The sequence below is a fragment of the Gigantopelta aegis genome, chromosome 7, assembly GCF_016097555.1.
Source record: "Gigantopelta aegis isolate Gae_Host chromosome 7, Gae_host_genome, whole genome shotgun sequence".
In the NCBI taxonomy this organism is placed as follows: Eukaryota; Metazoa; Mollusca; class Gastropoda; order Neomphalida; family Peltospiridae; genus Gigantopelta; species Gigantopelta aegis.
This window is the reverse complement of record NC_054705.1, coordinates 11,751,068-11,774,312: the sequence shown is the minus strand read 5'-3', so window position 1 is coordinate 11,774,312 and position 23,245 is coordinate 11,751,068. Positions and strand designations below refer to the sequence as shown.

General features: G+C 39.2%; 1 protein-coding gene and 1 long non-coding RNA gene across 2 annotated transcripts; one reads left to right on the top strand and one right to left on the bottom strand.

Moving 5' to 3' along the window:
• Positions 1-483: 483 nt before the first annotated feature.
• LOC121376885 (E3 ubiquitin-protein ligase DTX3L-like) lies at positions 484-4,423 on the bottom strand. Its single transcript, XM_041504672.1, has 3 exons — positions 3,965-4,423; positions 1,683-1,900; positions 484-1,017 (listed from the first exon to the last, which is right to left on the bottom strand). The coding sequence occupies exons 1-3, from the start codon at positions 4,100-4,102 to the stop codon at positions 945-947; spliced, it is 429 nt and encodes a 142-aa protein (XP_041360606.1). The 5' UTR covers positions 4,103-4,423; the 3' UTR covers positions 484-944.
• Positions 4,424-14,187: 9,764 nt separating this feature from the next.
• Positions 14,188-20,796, top strand: LOC121376886. Its single transcript, XR_005958549.1, has 2 exons — positions 14,188-14,320; positions 20,332-20,796. It is a non-coding gene; the product is annotated as an uncharacterized LOC121376886 (long non-coding RNA).
• Positions 20,797-23,245: the final 2,449 nt, after the last annotated feature.

Here is a 23,245-nt window from a genome sequence, read left to right as displayed (position 1 = left end):
CGGACAGGAAAGCACATACCACGGCCTGTGTCCAGTTGTGGTGCACTGGTTGGAATGAGAAAAAAATGACAGGCCCAAGGAGGACATCTCCGCTGTTCGTAACCGTGACCTTCTCAGTAGAAATGTCAACTCTATCGGGAGACGGGGGCGGGACGTCGCCCAGTAGTAAAGCGTTCGCTTGATGCGCGGTCGGTTTGGGATCGATTCCTGTCGATGGGCCTATTGGGTTCTTTCTCGCTCCAGCCAGTGAGTCACGGCTGGTATACTAAAGGCCGTGTTATGTGCTATCCTGTCTATGGGATGATGAATATAAAAGATCCCTTGCCACTAATGAAAACATGTAGCGGGGTTCCTTCCTTAGACTATATGTCAAAATTACCAAATGTTTGACATCAATAGGCGATGATAAATAAATAAATGTGCTCTAGTGGTGTCGTTAAATAAAACAAACATGTTATATCGGGAGACCTGCGTGTCATTCACCCAAGAGCTGACACCTGTCTTACCACGTTGTTAACAATGTTATATGTTGGTTACGAAAATACAACCTACAACTTCTGTTATTCATTTAACATTTCGGTACAACACAAAGAAAAACATACACTGATGATTAATAAATCAATTTGCTCTAGTGGTGTCGTTAATCAACACAGTTTAACTTAACAGTGTCATGAAAACAGCTAACAGTTTTGTTGAGTGAAGAGTTCAGACTTGCTATTCCGTCACGTCCTTGCTGGCCAGTTAGAAGAGTTCAGACTTGCTATTCCATCACACCCTTGCTGGCCAGTTAGAAGAGTTCAGACTTGCTATTCCATCACACCCTTGCTGGCAAGTTAGAAGAGTTCAGACTTGCCATTCCATCACTCCCTTGCTGGCCAGTTAGAAGAGTTCAGACTTGCTATTCCGTCACACCCTTGCTGGCCAGTTAGAAGAGTTCAGACTTGCTATTCCGTCACACCCTTGCTGGCCAGTTCATCTCTAACTCGTGACAAATACGTCGGGTCTGGGTATCCAAACCTAAAATAGAAAACACAAAAACACATTCACTATCACTCACCAGTAAACATCTAGTGAAAACACAAAAAACACATTAACTTTTACTCATCAGTAAACATTTGGTGAAAACACAAAAAACATTAACTTTTACTCATAGGTACACAGTTGGTGAAAACACAGAAACACATTAACTATTACTCATCGGTAAATATTTGTTGAAAACACAAAAAACACATTAACTATTACTCATTGGTAAACAGTTGGTAAAAACACAGAAACACATTAACTATTACTCATCGGTAAACATGTGTTGAAAACACAAAGAACCACATTAACTATTACTCATTGGTAAACAGTTGGTGAAAACACAAAAACCACATTAACTATTACTCATTGGTAAACATTTGGTGAAAACACAAAAAACCACATTAACTATTACACATTGGTAAACATTTGGTAAAAACACATTAATATTAGAATGACCTAAAAACCCAAGAATAATATAATAATTTCGAGCTTTAAAAAAACATAAAAAAATTAATATTAAATGGTATTGTTACATAAGGTGAGTTGGAATTGTTTTGTCTGAGGTGTGTGTGTAATTTGTCATAATGTAATAATACTAAAGAAAAAGAAAATCCAAATAAAAAAATAAAACATTATGCCCTTTAAAACCTCGACCCTACCTGGTTGGTCCTCCATGCGTGTTTGTCTTGTGGTGAATATCATTCCACGTCACCATGTCTTCTCTTCCGGTCGTGGTCGAGCGACCAACCGTAAACGTCAGCTTCCGGTCGAAGGCTATTTCTAGCAACCGGAGTATGGATCGCCCCTCGTCGGTGTCAGGAAGAAACCCTCTTCGTCTAGTTCCGTGATACGGCTTGCCTGGGTTCGGGTGCTGGTCCTATAAGAGAAACGGAAAGGAAACAACAATGCTTCTTACTGAAACCTCACTCTGTATGTTTTAATATATGGCTATTTGGGAGAAACGAAGGGATGTTTTATTATTGAAACCTCACTCAGTATGTTTTAATCTATGGCTATTTGGGAGAAACGAAGGGATATTTTATTATTGAAACCTCACTCAGTATGTTTTAATCTAAGGCTGTTTGGGAGAAACGAAGGGATGTTTTATTATTGAAACCTCACTCAGTATGTTTTAATCTATGGCTATTTGGGAGAAACGAAGGGATGTTTTATTAAACGACACACTCACCACATTAGAATTACGGTTATATGTCTGTGGACATATGGTTCAGGACCACAACACAGATACTGAGAGAGGAATCTCGTTGCCGCCACACAATGGCCTACTATTTCGCCGATTACTAGCCGATTACAATCTAATTAAAATTAGCTCCACTATTACATGTGGATTTAACAGCAGCCTGATGGAGCTCATGTCCAGTTGACCTTTCATTCGACCAATCGAAACCTTACTTGCAGAATCATGCCAGTGATTTGAAAAGAATTTGAAAACATTCCGAATTATTCCGAGGGTATACGACATGTTTCGTGTTAATTACGAATGCAATAAAACATGTTTTATTTTATAAAATAAATAATTTGTAATGTAAAACTGAAGACTGATTTAGTTTTTTTTTAAATAAATAAATAATTTGTAATGTAAAATTGAAGATATCAATCTTCAATTTTACATTACAAATTATTTATTTATTAAAAAAAAAAACCCATCCCGTACGTATTAGTATGGTTCGTTGTATGCTCCCAGATAACGTTATAAAAGGCGAAGTGTGATTGGTCGATATTTAAATTATTATTTACAGACGAAATGTCACCTGGACATGGCAGTCTACGCAATGCTGTTAGATCTACTGGTAGACCAGTAGAGCTAATTTTAATCAGATTGTAGCCGATTACTAGCAAGGGATATTCTGTGTACAATATCACATAGAGATAATAGTATATACGACGGCCTCTCTTACACATCGATCCTAGACTGATGTCCCGCGCCATGGCTATTGGAAAAAAAGTAAAGTTTGTTTTATTTAACGACGCCACTAGAGCAGATTGATTTTTTTATTTATCATCGGCTATTGGACGTCAAACATATGGTCATTCTGACACTGCTTTTTAGAGGAAACCCGCTGTCGCCACATAGGCTATTCTTTTACGACAGGCAGCAAGGGATCTTTTATTTGCGCTTCCCACAGGCAGGATAGCACAATCCATGGCCTTTGTTGAACCAGTTATGGATCACTGGTCGGTGCAAGTGGTTTACACCTACCCACTGAGCCTTACGGAGCACTCACTCAGGGTTTGGAGTCGGTATCTGGATTAAAAATCCCATGCCTCGACTGGGATCCGAACCCAGTACCTATCAGCCTGTAGACTGATGGCCTAACCACGACGTCACCGAGGCCGGTACCACGGCTATAGATGTCTTAACATTCAATTTCACCACTTCATCGAGGTTAAGACATAGGTGCGTGTGCAAGGGAAGGGGGAAGGGGAGGGGAGGTGGCTTTCATGGGTCTAAACCCACCCTGCTAAAGATGTTTTTCAATATATTTTCAGGGGGAGCATGGTTTGACCCACTCTATAAACTTCGCTCGCCACAATCCAGAACTCCCTTCTGTATACATTCCTGGACACGCGCCTGAGACAAGTGAAAACCTGACACCATGGGGGCGGGACCTAGCTCAGTTGGTAGAGCGCTCACGCGAGGTGCTTGCGTCGATCCTATAACTAATCATACGTCATCAAAAATATATATTAAGCGTATATGAGAATTGTCAAAATATCTGCCAATGACTAAAATATCAGATGAGAAAAATAATACAAGTAAATTTAATTTCATATTTCAGGTTAATCCCTAATGTATAGCCAATTTTCCATTCTCTAAATTAAATATCGTTTTAATAATGGCAACAAAGTATTATTCTATCAAGACAAAATATTGGTTTAAGTCACATTATTTACGTTATACACTTTGAAACATAATTACAGTCTGAATTCCATCTTCAAAGTAGTAGTCAATGACGATGACCCCGTGACCCTCGTAGCCAGGACAACTGATGCCAGGAATGACCGTGTCGTTCATATCTCCAGGAGGCATGTCTCCAGTGAGGATTCCATACACCATGTTGCAGGTGGGACAGACAGACTTGAAGTTATTAAAACAGTTGTCGATACAGTCCGTGCAGAACGTGTGGCCGCATTTACTCAGACGTTAGGGTTGGTGATCTCGTCCATGCAGATAGCACAGGTATCGGGTATAGTTGTCATGGATACTGAAGGTTGTTGGTCAGTTGTCTTTTCTGTGCAATGGGTGTCTCCTGACTGACTATGTTTGCCTTCACTTGGCAGTGGAGCCAACAAACCGCGTGCCTTTGTCTTACTAGTATTAAAGTTGTCTTCCGACTGGTAGTCTTCATGATTACTTGGCGCAGAATCAGAAGTTTGATGTTTATTTGACTCTTCTGATGAATCAGACGTATATTGTTTACTCGAGTCATTTGGTGAATTAGAACCAGAAATCTGTTTTGTTGACTCTTCCGATGATTCAGACGTATATTGTTTACTAGAGTCCTTTGGTGAATTAGAACCAGAAATCTGTTTTGTTGACTCTTCTGATGAATAAGACGTATATTGTTTACTCGAGTCCTTTGCTGAATTAGAACCAGAAATCTGTTTTGTTGACTCATCTGATAAATCAGACGCCTGTTTAGTTGCACCTTCTGGTGAATCAAATGATTCGATGAAAACGAAATCCATATCTGATTCTCTTGATTCTGTGCGAAAGTCACTTGATGTACTGTCGTCTGACTGAGATGGCGTCAGCATCTCTGTCTCTTCATCCAATGGTTTCTGCCAATCTGTTCTTGGTGCAGTCATATTACAGGTACCAGTCATATTACAGGTACCAGTACTGACAGTGTGTATACTGGTATTTTCTTTAAAGTCTCTGCTAGATCTGTCGTGTGGCCTTGCCTCGGCTTCTGTTATATTGTACACTTGTTTACCTCTAATTTGATGATTTCTTCTTGGTGTTTCAGGTTGATGGTGGAATGTATTATTCCTTCTTGGAGCATCAAATTGTATAGAGGCTTTTTGATCAGGACGTTCCATCTCCAATGATGTCTGCTTACCAGGATGTCTGCCATAAGAAATGGAGTTATTTTCTGATCGATATCTATTGACGTTATTTCTGGAATTGGTGTCGTGTGTGTTTCCTGAATGATCGACATGGTACATACCATATTCTTGAGCAGTTCGATCGCATGTGTTCCCCATTAATGTGTTTCCTATTGCATGGAAAACACTTTTGGCAAATTGTTTTAAACCTTTCTTCGTATTTGTATCTTTAGAAAAATGTTCTTCCCATTGTTTTATAACTTCACTATGAACTCCAGGAGTAGAACTAACTATCAATACATCAGTGAGCGTTTGGCTTTGGAATTCAGACAATGCTTTTACCAGAACACCCACGGCAAGTGGCAAGGGAGCTCTACCCTGTCCTGCAGATAAAACAAAAACAGAACCAGTACGTCAATACAACAATGGTAAGAAAGTACAATGATGGCAAAAACTCAAATGGTAAATTGACACGAGACCGCGGTATGTACTCTGCAAGATATGTAAAAAGACCAGAAGATACAGGCGTCTGAAGATACCAGCAATTGGAAGACGACGAGGTGTGGGGGGTGGGATGGAATGCATACTCTTCAAAGTTGGAAAGAGGCGGTGTCCTTCTGATCCACCTTCCCACACCTATAAAACTTCCAAGTGATACAACTATGGGAAAAAACCCCAGGTGATGATGGATGATGTGTGTCTATTTTGTGGTAGAATATTGGACTATCAAACAATGGAATCTGAAGATTGATTGCAGAAGAAGATGAAGATAAAATATGTCAGATTGGGAAAAAGAACGAAAGAAAATAAGGTGCAGTGGAAATACAACACTAGCCTAGGTAGTAGGTACCCCTACCATGTCTTACCTGATCCAGCCCAGCCGATTCCCTGACCACAAAAATCATAGGCTTCGCAAGATGTGAGCAAGTGGGTGAGAGGTGCAAAATTTTCAGAGTTGGGAAGAGGTGCAGTTCATCTCCCCACTGTGATGGACAACGTGTGTGCCATAAGAGTCCATAAGTGACAAACATTTGTCATGGACGAGTCATGGAATGTCAATTACGGGAACCTGATGACGGATTACAGATGTTGAAAGATAAAGATATGTTAGAATGGAAGGATGCAAGGATGGAGCAGTAGACAAACGTTTATCGTGGAAGAGTCATGCACTGATAATCACGGGAACCTGATAGACTGTTTACAGATGTTGAAAGATAAAGGTATGTTAGAATGTAAGGATGGAAGGATGGAGCAGTAGACAAACGTTTGTCGTGGAAGAGTCATGCAATGACAATTACGGGAACCTGATGACGGATTACAGATGACGAAAGATAAAGATATGTTAGAATGGAAGGATGGAAGGATGGAGCAGTACAAAATACAATAATACCCCAGATACCTACTTGTGCAGATTGTTACTTTTGTCACTAACTGTGTATGAATCTGACTCACCTGATCCCAGTAGACGTATAATTTATTTCAGGCAGAGCCAGTTCACTTACTTTCTAATCATCCTAAACAGCTATACTAAGTAATCGTTCCACTCACGTTTACATAACAGCTAATTCCAGGGAATATTATTGCTTTGAAACGAACTTACCAGATCCCAGTAGAGGTATTGTAAGTGACTTCAAGTGCAGCCGGTTCGCTTCCTTTAAAATATCCTCGTATAGCTCTAGCATCCAATATTTCCATTCATAATTAATTAGGGCGGCATCATAATGCATGACTACGGCAAAACATATTGTTTTGAATCTGAGTGGGATCCCGTAACGACGTGGATGAAAACAGTAAACGTCTCCCCACTCGAGGTGCTCAGTTCCGCGTTCAGCAGCGATGAGATCGGCGAGAACATCGTGCTCAATCCCCGCTAGTTGACAAAGTGACGTCGTCACTGTACTAGGCCTTTTCATATCACAGCACTGGCCAGTCACAATTCCTTCTGCCTCGGCTTCAGCGACGTCACCAAGGTAGCAAATGATATTCAGTCCACTGTTTGTAGTGTAGTTTTCCATCTTGATAATAATATTGTCTCCAAAATGTGCTCTGTAAGTAATGCTATAATCCACACTTAGGATACGTTGATTCCAGTGATACGTTGGTCACCGTCCGACACTGACGATCACGTGCTGACCTTACGTGCTGACCTCACGCAGGTTTTCTAATGTGATATAGACAGTTATCGAATTACTCTAGACTGCTGGTAACCGACCTCGTCTGATCCAGACATCTATGATCTGGCAGTATTTGTATTGGTTGTGGATTATGGTCTAGCTGTCGAGATCGTATGTCTTGTGATATCTGTATTGGTTGTGGATTATGGTCTAGCTGTCGAGATCGTATGTCTTGTGATATTTGATTGGTTGTGGATTATGGTCTAGCTGTCGAGATCGTATGTCTTGTGATATCTGATTGGCTGTTGGTGTTGGTGCTCAGTTTTCTATTCTACAGGACAACTGCAGAATCGCTTCTTCGTCGACTTATTTAAATCCTGGCTTTTGACATGACTGTAAATATTAAAACACAATCATTATAGTACGTGAAAAAAACAGGATGGCACACTTTTTAATGAGTCATAAAATGGCAATGAAAGATATACTTCTTCACTGATACATCAGCACATTTTAAAATATAGAAAGAAAATGGGTTAAGTTTAGGGTTAGGGTCAGGTCAGAGTGTTTAACGTGCACATTCAGAACAAGCTGTTGTAGCGCACGCCTGTCCTGGGTACAGGTGCCGGGCTCGGCCGGCTCCTCCGTCCAGATCAGGATAGGCTCAATGGGTAGGTGAAAGGCCACATACATAGAGTTCCAACCACTTCATAGGTGCGATTATGGGTGTGTCTTTCGAGTGTACACAGAGTTCCAACCACTTCATAGGTGCGATTATGGGTGTGTCTTTCGAGTGTATGACCCCACATGGGGGATGATTACCCGGCATGAACTTCAGGTTCCGTGTACCCCGGGCTCGGGTGATACCTGGATAGCTCAACTGACAGCAAGCGTGGAGCACGGCTCTGTCAAGTAGTCCCATACCGAAATGGAAATACTGCGGATTCACCATTCACAGTGGCGGATACAGAAAATCCATTTAGGGGGGCCCCAATGACATAAGGCGGAATGCCAACGTAACCCTGGGGAAGGTTTGGAGGGGGGTCGTAAAAAAAGAAGAAAATTAATATATAATAAAATTATAACTGTCGAAAATTTAGGGGGGGGGGGTTTAACGTGCACATTCAGAACAAGCTCTTGTACCGCACGTCCGTCCTGGGTACAGGTGCCGGGCTAGGCCTGCTCCTCCGTCCAGGTCAGGATAGGCTCAATGGGTAGGTGAAAGGCCACATACACAGTCCCCCCCCCCCCCCCCCCCCGACGATCAGCCTCTGAATTCATCTCATCATCATCCATGTTTGTAATGTCCAAAAAACTAAACAAACATGTCTTTGTTTCGGTGTTAAATGTTTGTGACATTTATAAAGAAAAAGAAAACACCACGCGCTTGAACATGTTTTTGGATATACTAACATGTCACTGTTTACAAACATTCAAAATAGAACTTTACATATGTCTGTTAAACAATTTTAACCCAACTAGTACAGACATGCACTAGAATAATCAAACGAATTTCGTGTTATTAGGGGCGTAGCGTGATCTGGACCCGGGGGGGGGGGGGGGGGGTTGGTTCGAATATGAACCAAGTGGACCCTTTTTCTATTTTGTTTTTGCACCACCAGAAACTCCATATGTATAAACCTGTATGTTTTAGTTCTACGCCCCTGGTTATGAATTAACTAAACCCGTAGAAACCGTCCTGGAATACTGAAATACTTCCTAGTTTTGCTGATGAAAGAAATTTGTTTTTAATAGAGCTGGGGTCGTGTAACATTAAAGGGGCGGTCTCAATAACATTTTTCTTGTAAAAATTAAACCTTGAATTAAATCTCCACAAAAAAACTAAAAATAAAAGTAAATAATTTCATGTACTAATAATTAACGTTCCGTTGCATTCAGTTAATAAGAAATGTCTATTGTTTCTTTTAGGTTCTTCGGGATATGAACAAAAAAGAAAAAAAAGAAAGAAAGAAAGAAATGTTTTATTAAACGACGCACTCAACACATTTTATTTACGGTTATATGGCGTCAGACATATGGTTAAGGACCACACAGATTTTGAGAGGAAACCCTTTGTCGCCACTTCATTTGCTACTCTTCCCGATTAGCAGCAAGGTATCTTTTATTTGCACTTCCCACAGGCAGGATAGCACAAACCATGGCATTTGTTGAACCAGTTATGGATCACTGGTCGATGCAAGTGGTTTACACCTATCCATTGAGCCTTGTGGACCACTCGCTCAGGGTTTGGAGTCGGTATCTGGATTAAAAAACCCATGCCTCGACTGGGATCCGAACCCAGTACCTACCAGCCTGTAGGCCGATGGCCTAACCACGACGCAAAAAAAGGGGAAAAATCCAACAAAAAACCCCGAAGAAAACCCATGCGAAAATTATGAATTCGGCGAAGCCGTTGTCATTTTATTATTGCTTTCGTTCATACGAAGATGAACATGAAAAACAGACGGCCCTTATACTTGAATATGAAACATGCTTTTAAAAATGTAACTTAGATCACATTTTATATGGAACTCTTTTTGGTTCTGGAACAATAACGCTCAAAAATATAAATGGAATAATTAACAATATGAACTTAAATGACGTACCACAACACGCACGCACGTACGTACTAGTATACTCATAAGTTTTATCCTACTCTGTATATAAAGATAAAAATATGGTTCGTTTCCACATATCGTTACTAAGGGCCTGTCGTACGGGCTCCCATTTTTTAACCTTGACAGGCTGATTTTCCCCCGAATTAAACGAAATTGCTAGAATCTTGACAACAGCATTTATTAATACATGTATTAGTATTACTGTTAAACGGCTATATAGGGTGACAAAATTTAAACAAAAAAAAATAATAATTAAAAAAAATATATATATATAAAATAATAAATTCTGATTCAATGCAAAAAAAAAAATAATAATAATAATAATGCAACTACCAGTCCGGCGGGCGAATTTTATTTATTTATTTTATTTTATTTATTATTATTATTATTATTTTTTTTTTTTGCATTGAATCAGACTGCGAGAATTCCAAACCATTCAAATAAACGGTTCAGAATGATGACGAAATACACAATGATACATGTACTGTATTGCCAATAGACTACTTCGAAGTTCCGAACTGCGCAAGCGCGATATTCCGGAAGCGAAAACGGAACCGTTACAAAACGGCCCCAAAAGAAAACGAAACCAAACTGGACACAATGGAACCTAGCATTGGCTCAAACGGCACTAAAATCTATGACTATATGGCTTAAACGGAAGCACAAAATTAAATATATGGCTGAAACGGAATTACAAACATGCATTGTTTACATTATTCATCATAATAACATCCTAGTTCATCAAGATGTGCACATGCATTCGAGGTTAATCTTGATGAACTAAATAACACCCCAATACCGTTTTCGCCAATTGATACATTGAAATGCTGTTATAGATAAAAACAACAACAACAAAAAAACCCTCCACAAAGCAAGCACACACACACACACACACAGAGAGAGAGAGAGAGAGAGAGAGAGAGAGAGAGAGAGAGAGAGAGAGAGAGAGAGAGAGATGAGAGAGAGAGAGAGAGACCGCCAACAAAAACAAAAAACACACACACACCCCACACACACACCCAAACAACACAACAACACGAAAATGGTTCCATTTTGATAGTAAATTCTTGCTTTATTGCTCGGAATCGGAGCCGGCCAAAGGTCCATAGTTCCTACAAATGATTTGGTTTATTAATTTACGTTAAAAATATTTTACCGATGCGTTTTGAATATATTCTTCTGTTAAATATTTCCTGGGTGTTACTTGAATTTTGTAAATCTATATTCATGAAAGAAATGTGTAAAACCTAGTCTTGACTAATAGCTTTTGGGTTTGATTTCGTTCGTTTGCCACGTGATCTTGATGCCTACCAAATGTACTTAATAATGTTTTGGTTATTAATACGTGTGTGTTTTTTGTTCAGAGTGTTGATAAAATAATTGGACGTAAATTGAGGCCCCGAAGAGGGCAAACATGCTAGTGTGTGTGTGTGTGTGAGTGTGTGTGTGTGTGTGTGTGTGTGTGTGTGTGTGTGTGTGGGGGGGGGGGGGTCGAGTACATGTTATTATAAAGATATTGTTAAAACATTATAATTAATATATTGTTCTATAGGCTGGCGGACTAGTAGAAATTCTAGCAGTCTAGTATAATTTAATTGGTTCTGGTTCTGCTACCCACCCCTATACATGTACATATACATATACATATACATATACACATACATACACATACATATATACACATATATATATATATATATATATATATATATATATATATATATATATATATATATATATATATATATCAGGGTTGAAAATTGACATGACACCCATGGTCGCCAGCAGGGCCAGTTGAAGGAAAATCTTACTGGTCCTTCTCAAATTTAACTAGCCCTCCAATTTAACTGCACAGCAAAAATCAAAACTAGAATTTTCTTTGTTGAATAATAACCATGTATAATAATAACCATGTATAATCAGTTTGCATCGAAAGGAAAACGATGAATTGGCATGTAGCTTCATAATTAATGAATGCCTGTGGTATGTGCTATCCTGTCCATGGAATGGTGCATATCAAAGATTCCTTGCTGCTAATTGAAAAGAGTAGCCCATGAAGTGGCGACAGCGGTTTCCTCTCTCAATATCTGTGTGGTCCTTAACCATATATCTGACGCCATATAACCGTAAATAAAATGTGTTGAGTGCGTCGCTAAATAAACCATTTCTTTCTTTCATAATTAATGTTAAAAACATATTATTAAGTTTTAAACCCATATCAACCCAAATAACGTTTTTTTTTGTTTAAAAAAAAAAAAAAAATCCATTATAAATACAATTTGTTTTTTTTTACAAATTACAATTAAATGATATAGATGAAATATAATTTTTAATACGGGTAAAGAAAAGTGCTAGATCAGCCAATTTATGCAGCTTGACATGCATTGTTTCTGAAGTGATCGATAATGCAGTATAAAGAGACTAAAACCTTAAAAGGTAGAACTGCGCGTGTTTTAGTAAATTAGTCTGGGAGTGGCTGTCCTCTTTGTGACGATACAAGAGGGGTGAACTCTCCAGTAAAGGATTTCCTCGGGAGTGGCTGTCCTATAGACAAAGTACTAGATAAAAACTGGTGGAATCATCCACTATTTTCCCAAATACCCATTTGACTCGGCCCTGATCTTTTATTATGGTTTTGTCGTTTAGATTTACCTTGGATGTTCCATCAAGATTTAACCCATGCAGTTTTATAAATATATATTCGTTTGTTTACACTGAACTTCCACAAAAAAGTTATTTCAGATGGAATGAGTTTCCATTTTAATAAATTACTACGTTTTTATATGAATTTTATATTTACATGCCAATTAAATGACTTTTGGAATAATCCCTGTAGCAATGGAAAAATGTCATTGTTAGTGTGAATTAAAATTACAAGATAAATTTTGATTTTGTCCCAGAATAAAATACCAGTAAGCTAATTAAATTGGATTAATGTGTACCATAACATTTAATAATGGCAAACAACAGGTCTACTAGATAATTATGGCGTATCCAGTCCCATTTCAATAATCCAACCACTTTAAAAAAAACAAAAAAAAAAACCCCAAAAACAATTCAAGTGTCTACAATACGTAGAGCTATATTTGTTTATAGCTCCAGACCACAATCGTAGAAGCTGAGACTAAGTCTGGTCAGTCTGGCGCTGTCAAAATATAGAACATGTTCAATAATATCGTCTCCTGCCAGATTTGTAGTTCGCGCCATTGGTCATTCGATTCAGTTTTAGTGCGTTTCTGTTTTTTTCACTGGCACCATACTCGCCAGACTCTAAAATCGATAGCCGCCCAACGGACTACCTTTGTAAAATTCTTAGTCACCCCTAGCCAACGACCGTGCGACTGCTATTTTTTAACCCTGATATATATATATATATATATATATATATATATATATATATATATATATATATGTATACATATACACATACACATACACACACACACACACACACACACACACATATATATGTGTGTGTGTGTGTGTGTGTGTGTGTGTGGTTTATGTATGTATGTATGTATGTATACATATATATATACATACATATATACATATATATATATATATATATATATATATATATATATATATATACACGTTTTACACGGTCTCGTGATTTGCGTATCTTTTAACACTAAAATTTACCCCTGTAAACCGGAAACCCCTCTAAATTGAACACCGGACAAACAATTCGGTCCCAATGTGTCAATTTAGTGTAAATCGTCCTCATGAAAACTGAATGACCAAACCGATATATATATATATATATATATATATATATATATATATATATATATATATATATATATATATATCCAATCTTGACAGATATGTCAGGTAGTGTCAGGTGATGTGTATTATGTACTATTCTATTTGTAAATTTTAGGCAGTCGCTGTATCACAGTACACGGCTATCTCCCTTTGATCGCTGTGCTAGTTTAAATAAAAAATGTTGCAGCTATTATTTATATTGATAAACATGATGCGTGTTGTCTGGTGCGGCTACATAATACAACTAGTATTGACGTAAATTACAAAAACCAAGTTAAAATTGTTACAAACTTACACTACCTTTTGTCCACGTCTCAATCCTGAAATAGTTCCTAGTTTTGCTTTCGAAATAGATTTCTTGCAGCCCGTCGTTGAATGCGCCTCGTTCTCAATGAGGTCACCCCACACTATAATGTCATACCATTAGGGGCGGTCCGGTTCTATATATATATATATATATATATATATATATATATATATATATATATATATATATATATATATATAGCTATTTTGTAATATTGCTAATATATATAAAAGTTATTATCCAGATTCGGGTATTTTCGTTTATTTTCGACAAAGTTCAACCTGACCCGCGCCATCCCGCCCCCGTACAAAAATGGACGTCCGTGCGCTATGTGCACCCGGGGGTTCGGGGCCGACACTACCCTACCTCAACTAGAATTTACAATATGGCAGTGAGGCTTGTTGATGAATCATACATTCGTAAGCATGATTATTGTACTGTTTCATTACAGAGTATCTCAGTTACAGGTAACACAACAGATTAATTTCACGACCCCGTCATTTGTAGTAGTAGGCCAAAGTCTTATCGACCGACAATCGCTAATATGCGACTTGTTTTTTGGCTCGCGTTCAACTTCTCACTATATATACATTCAAACCTGTGTTATGCGGCCACCCTTATTGAGCAGCCACTTTTGTTTAGAGCTGACATTTTTATTCTACCAAATTGTATAATATAGTATAAGCCGACCTGTATTTAGCAACCAAAGGCCACTTTATGAAACTCCCTGTGGTGGCCGCTTAAAACAGGTCTGACTGTATGTGATAAACATCCAACAAGAACAGTAGTAAAGGAGCACTATTATAAATAGCGCTCAAACTGCGCCTCTGAGCATCTATATTTCAAAATGTTCCTGGGAGGTGAGGTGGGCATGACCCCAGAACCCCCTAAAAATCTCGACCCCTTCGTGAATTGAGAACCTTCGTTTGCCTTTGGTATACTCAACGTTGCTCCCCCTTTTTCTTTTTACGATTTTCCACCCACACCCCATCCCCTTTAAACATCGTGTTTCCTAATATATGTTCGGTTTCTTTTTCTTTTTACGATTTTCCACCCACACCCCATCCCCTTTAAACATCGGGTTTCCTAATATATGTTCGGTTTCTTTTTCTTTTTACGATTTTCCACCCACACCCCATCCCCTTTAAACATCGGGTTTCCTAATATATGTTCGGTTTCTTTTTCTTTTTACGATTTTCCACCCACACCCCATCCCCTTTAAACATCGTGTTTCCTAATATATGTTCGGTTTCTTTTTCTCTTCGTTTTTGTTTGTTTCTTCTTGTTGTTGGGGTGTTTGTTTGAATTTTGTTTGTAATTCCACTTGATTTAGTTTGTGTGATTGCAGTGGTGTTGTTGATTGTTTGTTTGTTTGTTTTGTACGATAGCAGTGCTAGCCCTTTTTTAAGTAATTGTTCTTTTGTTTTGTGATCCATTATAAGAACCTAGGCGACAAGATGTTTGACAAAAACTGATAATTTAAGCAAGAATTTGTACGTAATGTGTAATTCCACTCATGATTTAGTTGATTAAGTAATGTACGATAGCAGTGGTAGCCCTGGGTGGTGATTAAGTAATGTACGATAGCAGTACTAGCCCTGGGTGGTGGTTAAGTAATGTACGATAGCAGTGCTAGCCCTGGGTGGGTATTTAAGTAATGTACGATAGCAGTGCTAGCCCTGGGTGGTGATTAAGTAATGTACGATAGCAGTACTAGCCCTGGGTGGTGATTAAGTAATGTACGATAGCAGTGCTAGCCCTGGGTGGCTATTTAAGTAATGTACGATAGCAGTGCTAGCCCTGGGTGGGTATTTAAGTAATGTACGATAGTAGTGCTAGCCCTGGGTGGTGGTTAAGTAATATACGATAGCAGTACTAGCCCTGGGTGGTGGTTAAGTAATGTACGATAGCAGTACTAGCCCTGGGTGGTGATTAAGTAATGTACGATAGCAGTGCTAGCCCTGGGTGGTGATTAAGTAATGTACGATAGCAGTGCTAGCCCTGGGTGGTGATTAAGTAATGTACGATAGCAGTGCTAGCCCTGGGTGGCTATTTAAGTAATGTACGATAGCAGTGCTAGCCCTGGGTGGCTATTTAAGTAATGTACGATAGCAGTGCTAGCCCTGGGTGGTGATTAAGTAATGTACGATAGCAGTGCTAGCCCTGGGTGGTGATTAAGTAATGTACGATAGCAGTGCTAGCCCTGGGTGGCTATTTAAGTAATGTACGATAGCAGTGCTAGCCCTGGGTGGTGATTAAGTAATGTACGATAGCAGTGCTAGCCCTGGGTGGTGATTAAGTAATGTACGATAGCAGTGCTAGCCCTGGGTGGCTATGTAAGTACTGTACGATAGCAGTGCTAGCCCTGGGTGGTGATTAAGTAATGTACGATAGCAGTGCTAGCCCTGGATGGCTATTTAAGTAATGTACGATAGCAGTGCTAGCCCTGGGTGGCTATTTAAGTACTGTACGATAGCAGTGCTAGCCCTGGGTGGTGATTAAGTAATGTACGATAGCAGTGCTAGCCCTGGGTGGTGATTAAGTAATGTACGATAGCAGTGCTAGCCCTGGGTGGTGATTAAGTAATGTACGATAGCAGTGCTAGCCCTGGGTGGTGATTAAGTAATGTACGATACCAGTGCTAGCCCTGGGTGGTGATTAAGTAATGTACGATAGCAGTGCTAGCCCTGGGTGGCTATTTAAGTAATGTACGATAGTAGTGCTAGCCCTGGGTGGCTATTTAAGTAATGTACGATAGCAGTGCTAGCCCTGGGTGGCTATTTAAGTAATGTACGATAGCAGTGGTAGCCCTGGGTGGCTATGTAAGTAATGTACGATAGCAGTGCTAGCCCTGGGTGGCTATTTAAGTAATGTACGATAGCAGTGCTAGCCCTGGGTGGTGATTAAGTAATGTACGATAGCAGCGCTAGCCCTGTGTGGGGATTAAGTAATGTAAGATAGCAGTGGTAGCCCTGGGTGGCTATTTAAGTAATGTACGATAACAGTGCTAGCCCTGGGTGGTGATTAAGTAATGTACGATAGCAGTGCTAGCCCTGGTTGGCTATTTAAGTAAGGTAGTCTATATTTAGAACGTATTTCTCAGTTTCATCGTCACTGACTAGCTGTAGTCTGTATTTAGAACGTATTTCTCAGTTTCACCGTCACCGACTAGCTGTAGTCTGTATTTAGAACGTATTTCTCAGTTTCACAGTCACCGACTAGCTGTAGTCTGTATTTAGAACGTATTTCTCAGTTTCACCGTCACCGACTAGCTGTAGTCCATATTTAGAACGTATTTCTCAGTTTCACCGTCACCGACTAGCTGTAGTCTATATTTAGAACGTATTTCTCAGTTTCATCGTCACTGACTCGTGATGCACTCTTGTATTATTATTAATTTTTTATATCCCGAAGTGAAGGAAGGAACGACGCACTCAACACATTTTATTTACGGTTATATGACGTCAGAGATATGGTTGAGGACGACACAGATATTGAGAAAGGAATCCCACTTCACGGGCTACTATTTTCGATTAGGTCAGGTCAGGTCATAGGGCTTTACGTGCACATTCAGAGCAAGCTGTTGTAGCGCAAGCCTGTCTTGGGCACAAGAGCCGGCCTCGGCCGGCTCCTCCGTCCAGGACAGAAATATTTTGGATTAGCAATAAGGGATCTTTTATATGCACCATCCCACTGCCAGGGTAGTATATACCATGACCTTTGATATGCCAGTGTTAGTGCACTGGCTGGAACGAGAAATAACCCAATGGACCCACCGATCTGATTTCGCGGGTTAAAGTTAAGGTCTGCGACTTTAACTGGATAACACTGCGTATATGATCTAATTTAGAACACGTCTGTAAGTTTTGACAACTGAAATATTTATATCTAGCGCTCACACAACGATTTTCCAAATATCGATTAATAGTTAATAATTAGAGAATAGGACATGAGTGGCCGTTAAATACCATTTACCTTAAAAGGAGTTGTTTCAAAATGTATCTAACGAGGATTACGTTTTTAAACAACGAGTTGTAAGATAAATGGTATTTAACGAACACGAATGTATTATTCAGTTTCTTACCTATCCTCAAAACTCAAAACTCAGATTTCAAGCAAATTTTAACATCTTTTGGGACTAAAAGTTAATTACAGCCCTTGCACTTACGCGTCACAGACAAATGATTGTCAGGTTAACTATACGAGTATATCACAGTGTAATCGATGTCGATCGTGCTGTTTTTTCATTGGACGTATGACATTGGTGACCTGGTCATAACATATGTACAGCCAGTCGTATGTCTTGAAATTGTTAAAGCCCCAGTCTCACATACACAAATTATATCCCGAATGGGCCCGATTTAAGAATGTTCTGGATTGACTCCCGACTGTTTTCAGCATGTTCAAAACTGTCGGGAGTAATCGTGAATAAAGTTGAAATCGTAACTCAATCTTACGAGTTCTTGAGGGCATCGTGCGTAACCGTAGTATGTTCGTAGACGCATTCGAGATATTCGTGGTTAAATGTGGGGTATTCGTACGACTGTTGAAGTACGAATGCTTCAAGATTCACTACGAACCAGCAAGAACTGATACGACGCCACTATGACTTACGTAGGAATACAGTACGGTTTTTTTTAAAGAATAGCTAATATTTGATAGGTTCCTACTACGAAGTTACAAGAATTTACGCGATCACCTCACGATGTTAGCACGACAACGCCAAGACTACTGGCGATTATATAAGAATTACTAAGACTAATAAGGAACTCGGTAAGATTACAGTAAGATCTACTAGGACATATCGCGTTCGCACTACGATACCCGGCCCGGTGATATACTAGAGGAGGAGGATATGTGGTACAGGAAGGCAATCTCCCCCCCCCCTCCCCCAGGGCTGAAGCTGGCCATAACCCTCAGGCACCTAGCATCCGGAGACAACTACCATTCTCTGGTGTATGGTTTTCGTGTGTGTTTCTTCTATTGTACGTGATATCTTTGAAGCAAGCATTGACGCATATTCTGATGAAGTCATCCAATGTCCAACAACAAGCCGAATGGGATGAGGTAGCTGATCAGCTTGGGACCAGATGACAATTTCCACGCGCCAAGCTTTGAATGGGAAGCACATAAGAATCAAATGTCCTAACAATGGTGGGTCGCTCTATTTCAACTATAAGGGGTACCACTCCGTGGTGTTAATGAGATTGGTGGATGCCGACTACAATGGATGTAGGAGCCAACGGTTCGGCATCTGATGCTCGGATCTGGAACCAGTGCGAACTGAAGGAGGCAACTGAAAATGGTATTATTGGCTTCCCATATCAGTCCCTCTGCCTGGGGATGACAAACAGAAAGTTCTACTAACACTTTATAAAATATCAATTCTGAAATAGGAAGATACGACTGTCGATAATACGTTGTCACGATCAAAACCGGTTTTAACGAAAGAATAGTAGGTATCCTCAACCGAACGTTCTTTGTACAGCGCAAGATTTCTCATTTCATCTTTTGAGACGAACCCTACAATTTCAAATCCGTATACGCACCTGTTAACTGAAATTGACAAGAGGCTGTCGTTTGTGGTTTGCTGAGCAATGGCCGCACAGGCGACGAATCGAGCGTATACTTTTGACGTTCTCCGTACATAGGGAACACACACGAATGTTTGAAAAGTGTAGTTGAACTTGTATTTCATATTTATGCATGATATTATTATATGGTACCCAGACACTGTAACTTTAAAGTCATGCAATAGCTAGATTTGGTCTGCAAAAAATAATGTAATTTCGATTTATTATCCATTTTTAGAGAAATAAGGTCTTTAAATCTGTGACAGTATGCCTTTAAAAAGCGCTCAGTTAACGGCAGACTATTATATCATAGAAAGAATACACATGCCCGTACGCTGGAGTGTGTGTGTGTGTGTGTGGGGGGGGGGGGGTGTGTGTGTCAACGCGTGCATACGCACCCTCCCCAATTTACATCACCATATTTTTTCTGTCAAATTTTGATAACGTATTTTATTTCTTCATTATTGCGCTTCAGAGCCTAAATGAAACTAAGTCTTAGCCAGTGTTGGTCCCATCACGAGGAAATTCGCACTCGTTATTACAATTATGTTTCATAATGCTGGGGCAGATCCTATATTACCAGAACCGTACCTAGCAGAGGGTGGGGGTGGGAGTGTGTGTGTGTGTGGGGGGGGGGGGGGGTGAACCCGCAGAAGACACTATTACTATATGAAAAACGCACACTTTTTAATTTTAAAGTGTCCTTTTTATCTAGCTGGGGCAGATCCTATATTACCAGAACTGTACATATCTAGTGGAGGGAGAGGGGGACAAAAAGAGTAATGGAACCCCTAGTAAAAAACCCGCAGGAAAACTCTATTACTGTTGTCGCAGTTACCAGTTGTTTTTTCTTCCAGGTTTAGCTACCAAGATGCAACATGCCTAACGAGAGTACAACAAGAACTCGCCATCACGGAAGCGACAGATTTCGAATATTTATAAAAATAACATTTGCGCCGTGAACCAAAATGTTGTGGTATATGATTTCCTGTTCGTGTGCAAAGTACATCAAAGATCCCTCTTTTCACTGGCATTACCATAACATGTTTCTGGGACAATAAATTATTTGTAAGAAAGAAAGAAATGAAGATCCCATGTCGAATATTTATATGGCCTGTGTACTATCAATAAACTATGAAAAAAACTACAAAGTTTACAAAGATAGTTCGTCAGGCGAACGTCAGTTTTAAAACGAAAATTTCATATATTATAACACCATTAAAAATGGAAATTTGTTTCTTTGTAACTACTAATGAAATAATCTGGTTCAAGTTATATAAGGGCCAGTAATTGCTCCCCCCCCCCCTTCCCCCGCCCCAACCCAATTAACCCAGCTGCCCCTCCCCATTTAACCCAGCTGACCATTGATTTGTATGTAAAGTTTCAACCCTGTAAAATGTTACCGGCCTCGGTGGTGACGTGGTTAAGCCATCGGACTTGATGCTGGTTGGTACTGGGTTCGCAGCTCAGTGCCGGCTCCCACCCAGAGCGAGCTTACTTGAACGACTCCGTGGGTAGACGCAAAACCACTATACCGACTCTCACTAATCACTAACAACTAACCCACTGTCTTTAACAGGCAGTCCAGATACCTGAGATGTGTGCCCAGGACAACGTGCTAGAACCTTAAGTGGCTATAAGCACGAAAATAAGTTGAAATGAATGAAATGTAAAACGTAGTGTAAACAATAAAATAATGTACCGCAAATCCTCGTTTCCTGTTTGATAATGAATGCACACAATAACAGAGACACCTTGTTCTAGATTAAATTTTTTATTGGGGTGATTTACGTATGACAGCTACTATTACACAGATAAACAAGCAGATAATTAAAAATAGGTTATCTCGAATAGTATTAAAAGAGGTCGATCGACTATTACATAATAATGTAGGATAGGGGTTAAGGGAAGCGTTACTAAACGTTATGATGGATGATGGGATGTCTCATTTGTATTCCTAAAATATATCGGTCAATAATGTCAGTCGTGGCTAATTTACTGAGAATGGTTTTTTAACTGTAAAAATACACATGCAGAGCAATTCATGCAATGAATTTCTCGTTTCAGTCAGGGTACCACGACTGTTATATTAAAGTCTGTGGTATGTGCTATCCTGTCTGTGGGATAGTGCTTATAAAAGATCCCTTGCTACTATTAAAAACAAAAATGTAGCGGGTTTCCTCAAAATGACCATATGTTTGACATCCAATAGCCGATGATTAATAAATAGTGATGTCGTTAAGCTAAACAGTTATTTGTATCCAATGATTTTTTGTTGTTGAAACTTTGAGCGTAATATATTTCTTACTAATTACAATTGTCACATTCAATGGTAGAGAAGGGACATATTTAAATTCAATTCGTTTATTGCTTTAAGCTACCAGCTTATCAGCACAACATATTTACACAGTATATATAAACACACAGGAGAATTCAATTATTATATACAATGAATCACATACTTTTGATCTAACATATCAAGTAACAATACATTAAAACATATAAACCGAAATATATTAAATACGTACATGCATGGAAGTAATACATTCACAATTATAACATATGCGTCTGAAAAGTAATAACTTTTATAATATTAGACAACAGATGAGTGCCGTAACTTGTATGCTAAACAAATATATTTACCAATATTAATTAAATATTTAGTGTTTTGAGTTTGCATCAGCTGTATATGTTTAAAGACAGAATGATTTCGTCTGTAGTATAACTTGATATATCGTTCTCTTAAGTTTTGGAATAATGGGCAAACTAGCATGAAGTAGTATTCATCTTTAACATCGTTATTACAATGGTGACATTTTCTATTATTGCGTTCAATATTATGGTATCTTCCTCTTTAAATTTCCAAGTCGTAACCCTGAATGTCTATACAGGAGGAAGGAACGAGGGAAATGTTTTATTTAACGACGCACTCAACACATTTTATTTACGGTTATATGGCGTCGGACATATGATTAAGGACCACACAGATATTGAGGGAGGAAACCCGCTGTTTCCACTTTATGGGCTACTCTTTACGAATAGCAGCAAGGGATCTTTTATATGCACCATCCCATAGACAGGATAGTACATACCACGGCCTTTGTTACACTAGTTGTGGAGCACTGGCTTGAACGAGAAATAGCCCAATGGGTCCACCGACGGGGATCGATCCCAAACCGACCGCGCATACAGGAGGATTCACAGCGGATGTAAGTTTGCTCTACCTCTCAGAAATGTTTCCTCTGTTTATTTAAAATATAGAATGTATGACGTCAGTTACGAACATGTAGGGGTGAGATGGGGGAGAATGTGCGCAACACAAATATGTGCAACCCCTTTAAAAATAAACACAAAGACACCCTTTAAAAACAAATATCCCCACGAAAAGAGAAAAAAAACCCATAAACACACTCACAATCGCCCCCACCCCCCACCCCCCCCAAAAACAAAACAAAAAAAACAACATAAAAACATCCCCCCCCCCCCCCCCCCCCCCAAAAAAAAAACCCCACCCGAAACAAAATCCACTATGGTCTGAATTTGAATACAATTCGCTGGCATTATCAGAAACACAAAGAAAAAGCAAAATGGATGGTGAAAAACTATTTAAACAAAATCTGTTCAAGAGCTATAGCATCAAGTGGATTCTACTACCTAAAGATTAGTAAACTAATATTGTAGAAGAGGGCCTAGTAAGTTGGCAAACATGTGCGCAATCCTTTTGTTATTTATGCAATAAAGTATGTTTTCAATCATATTTTGAACTTGTGC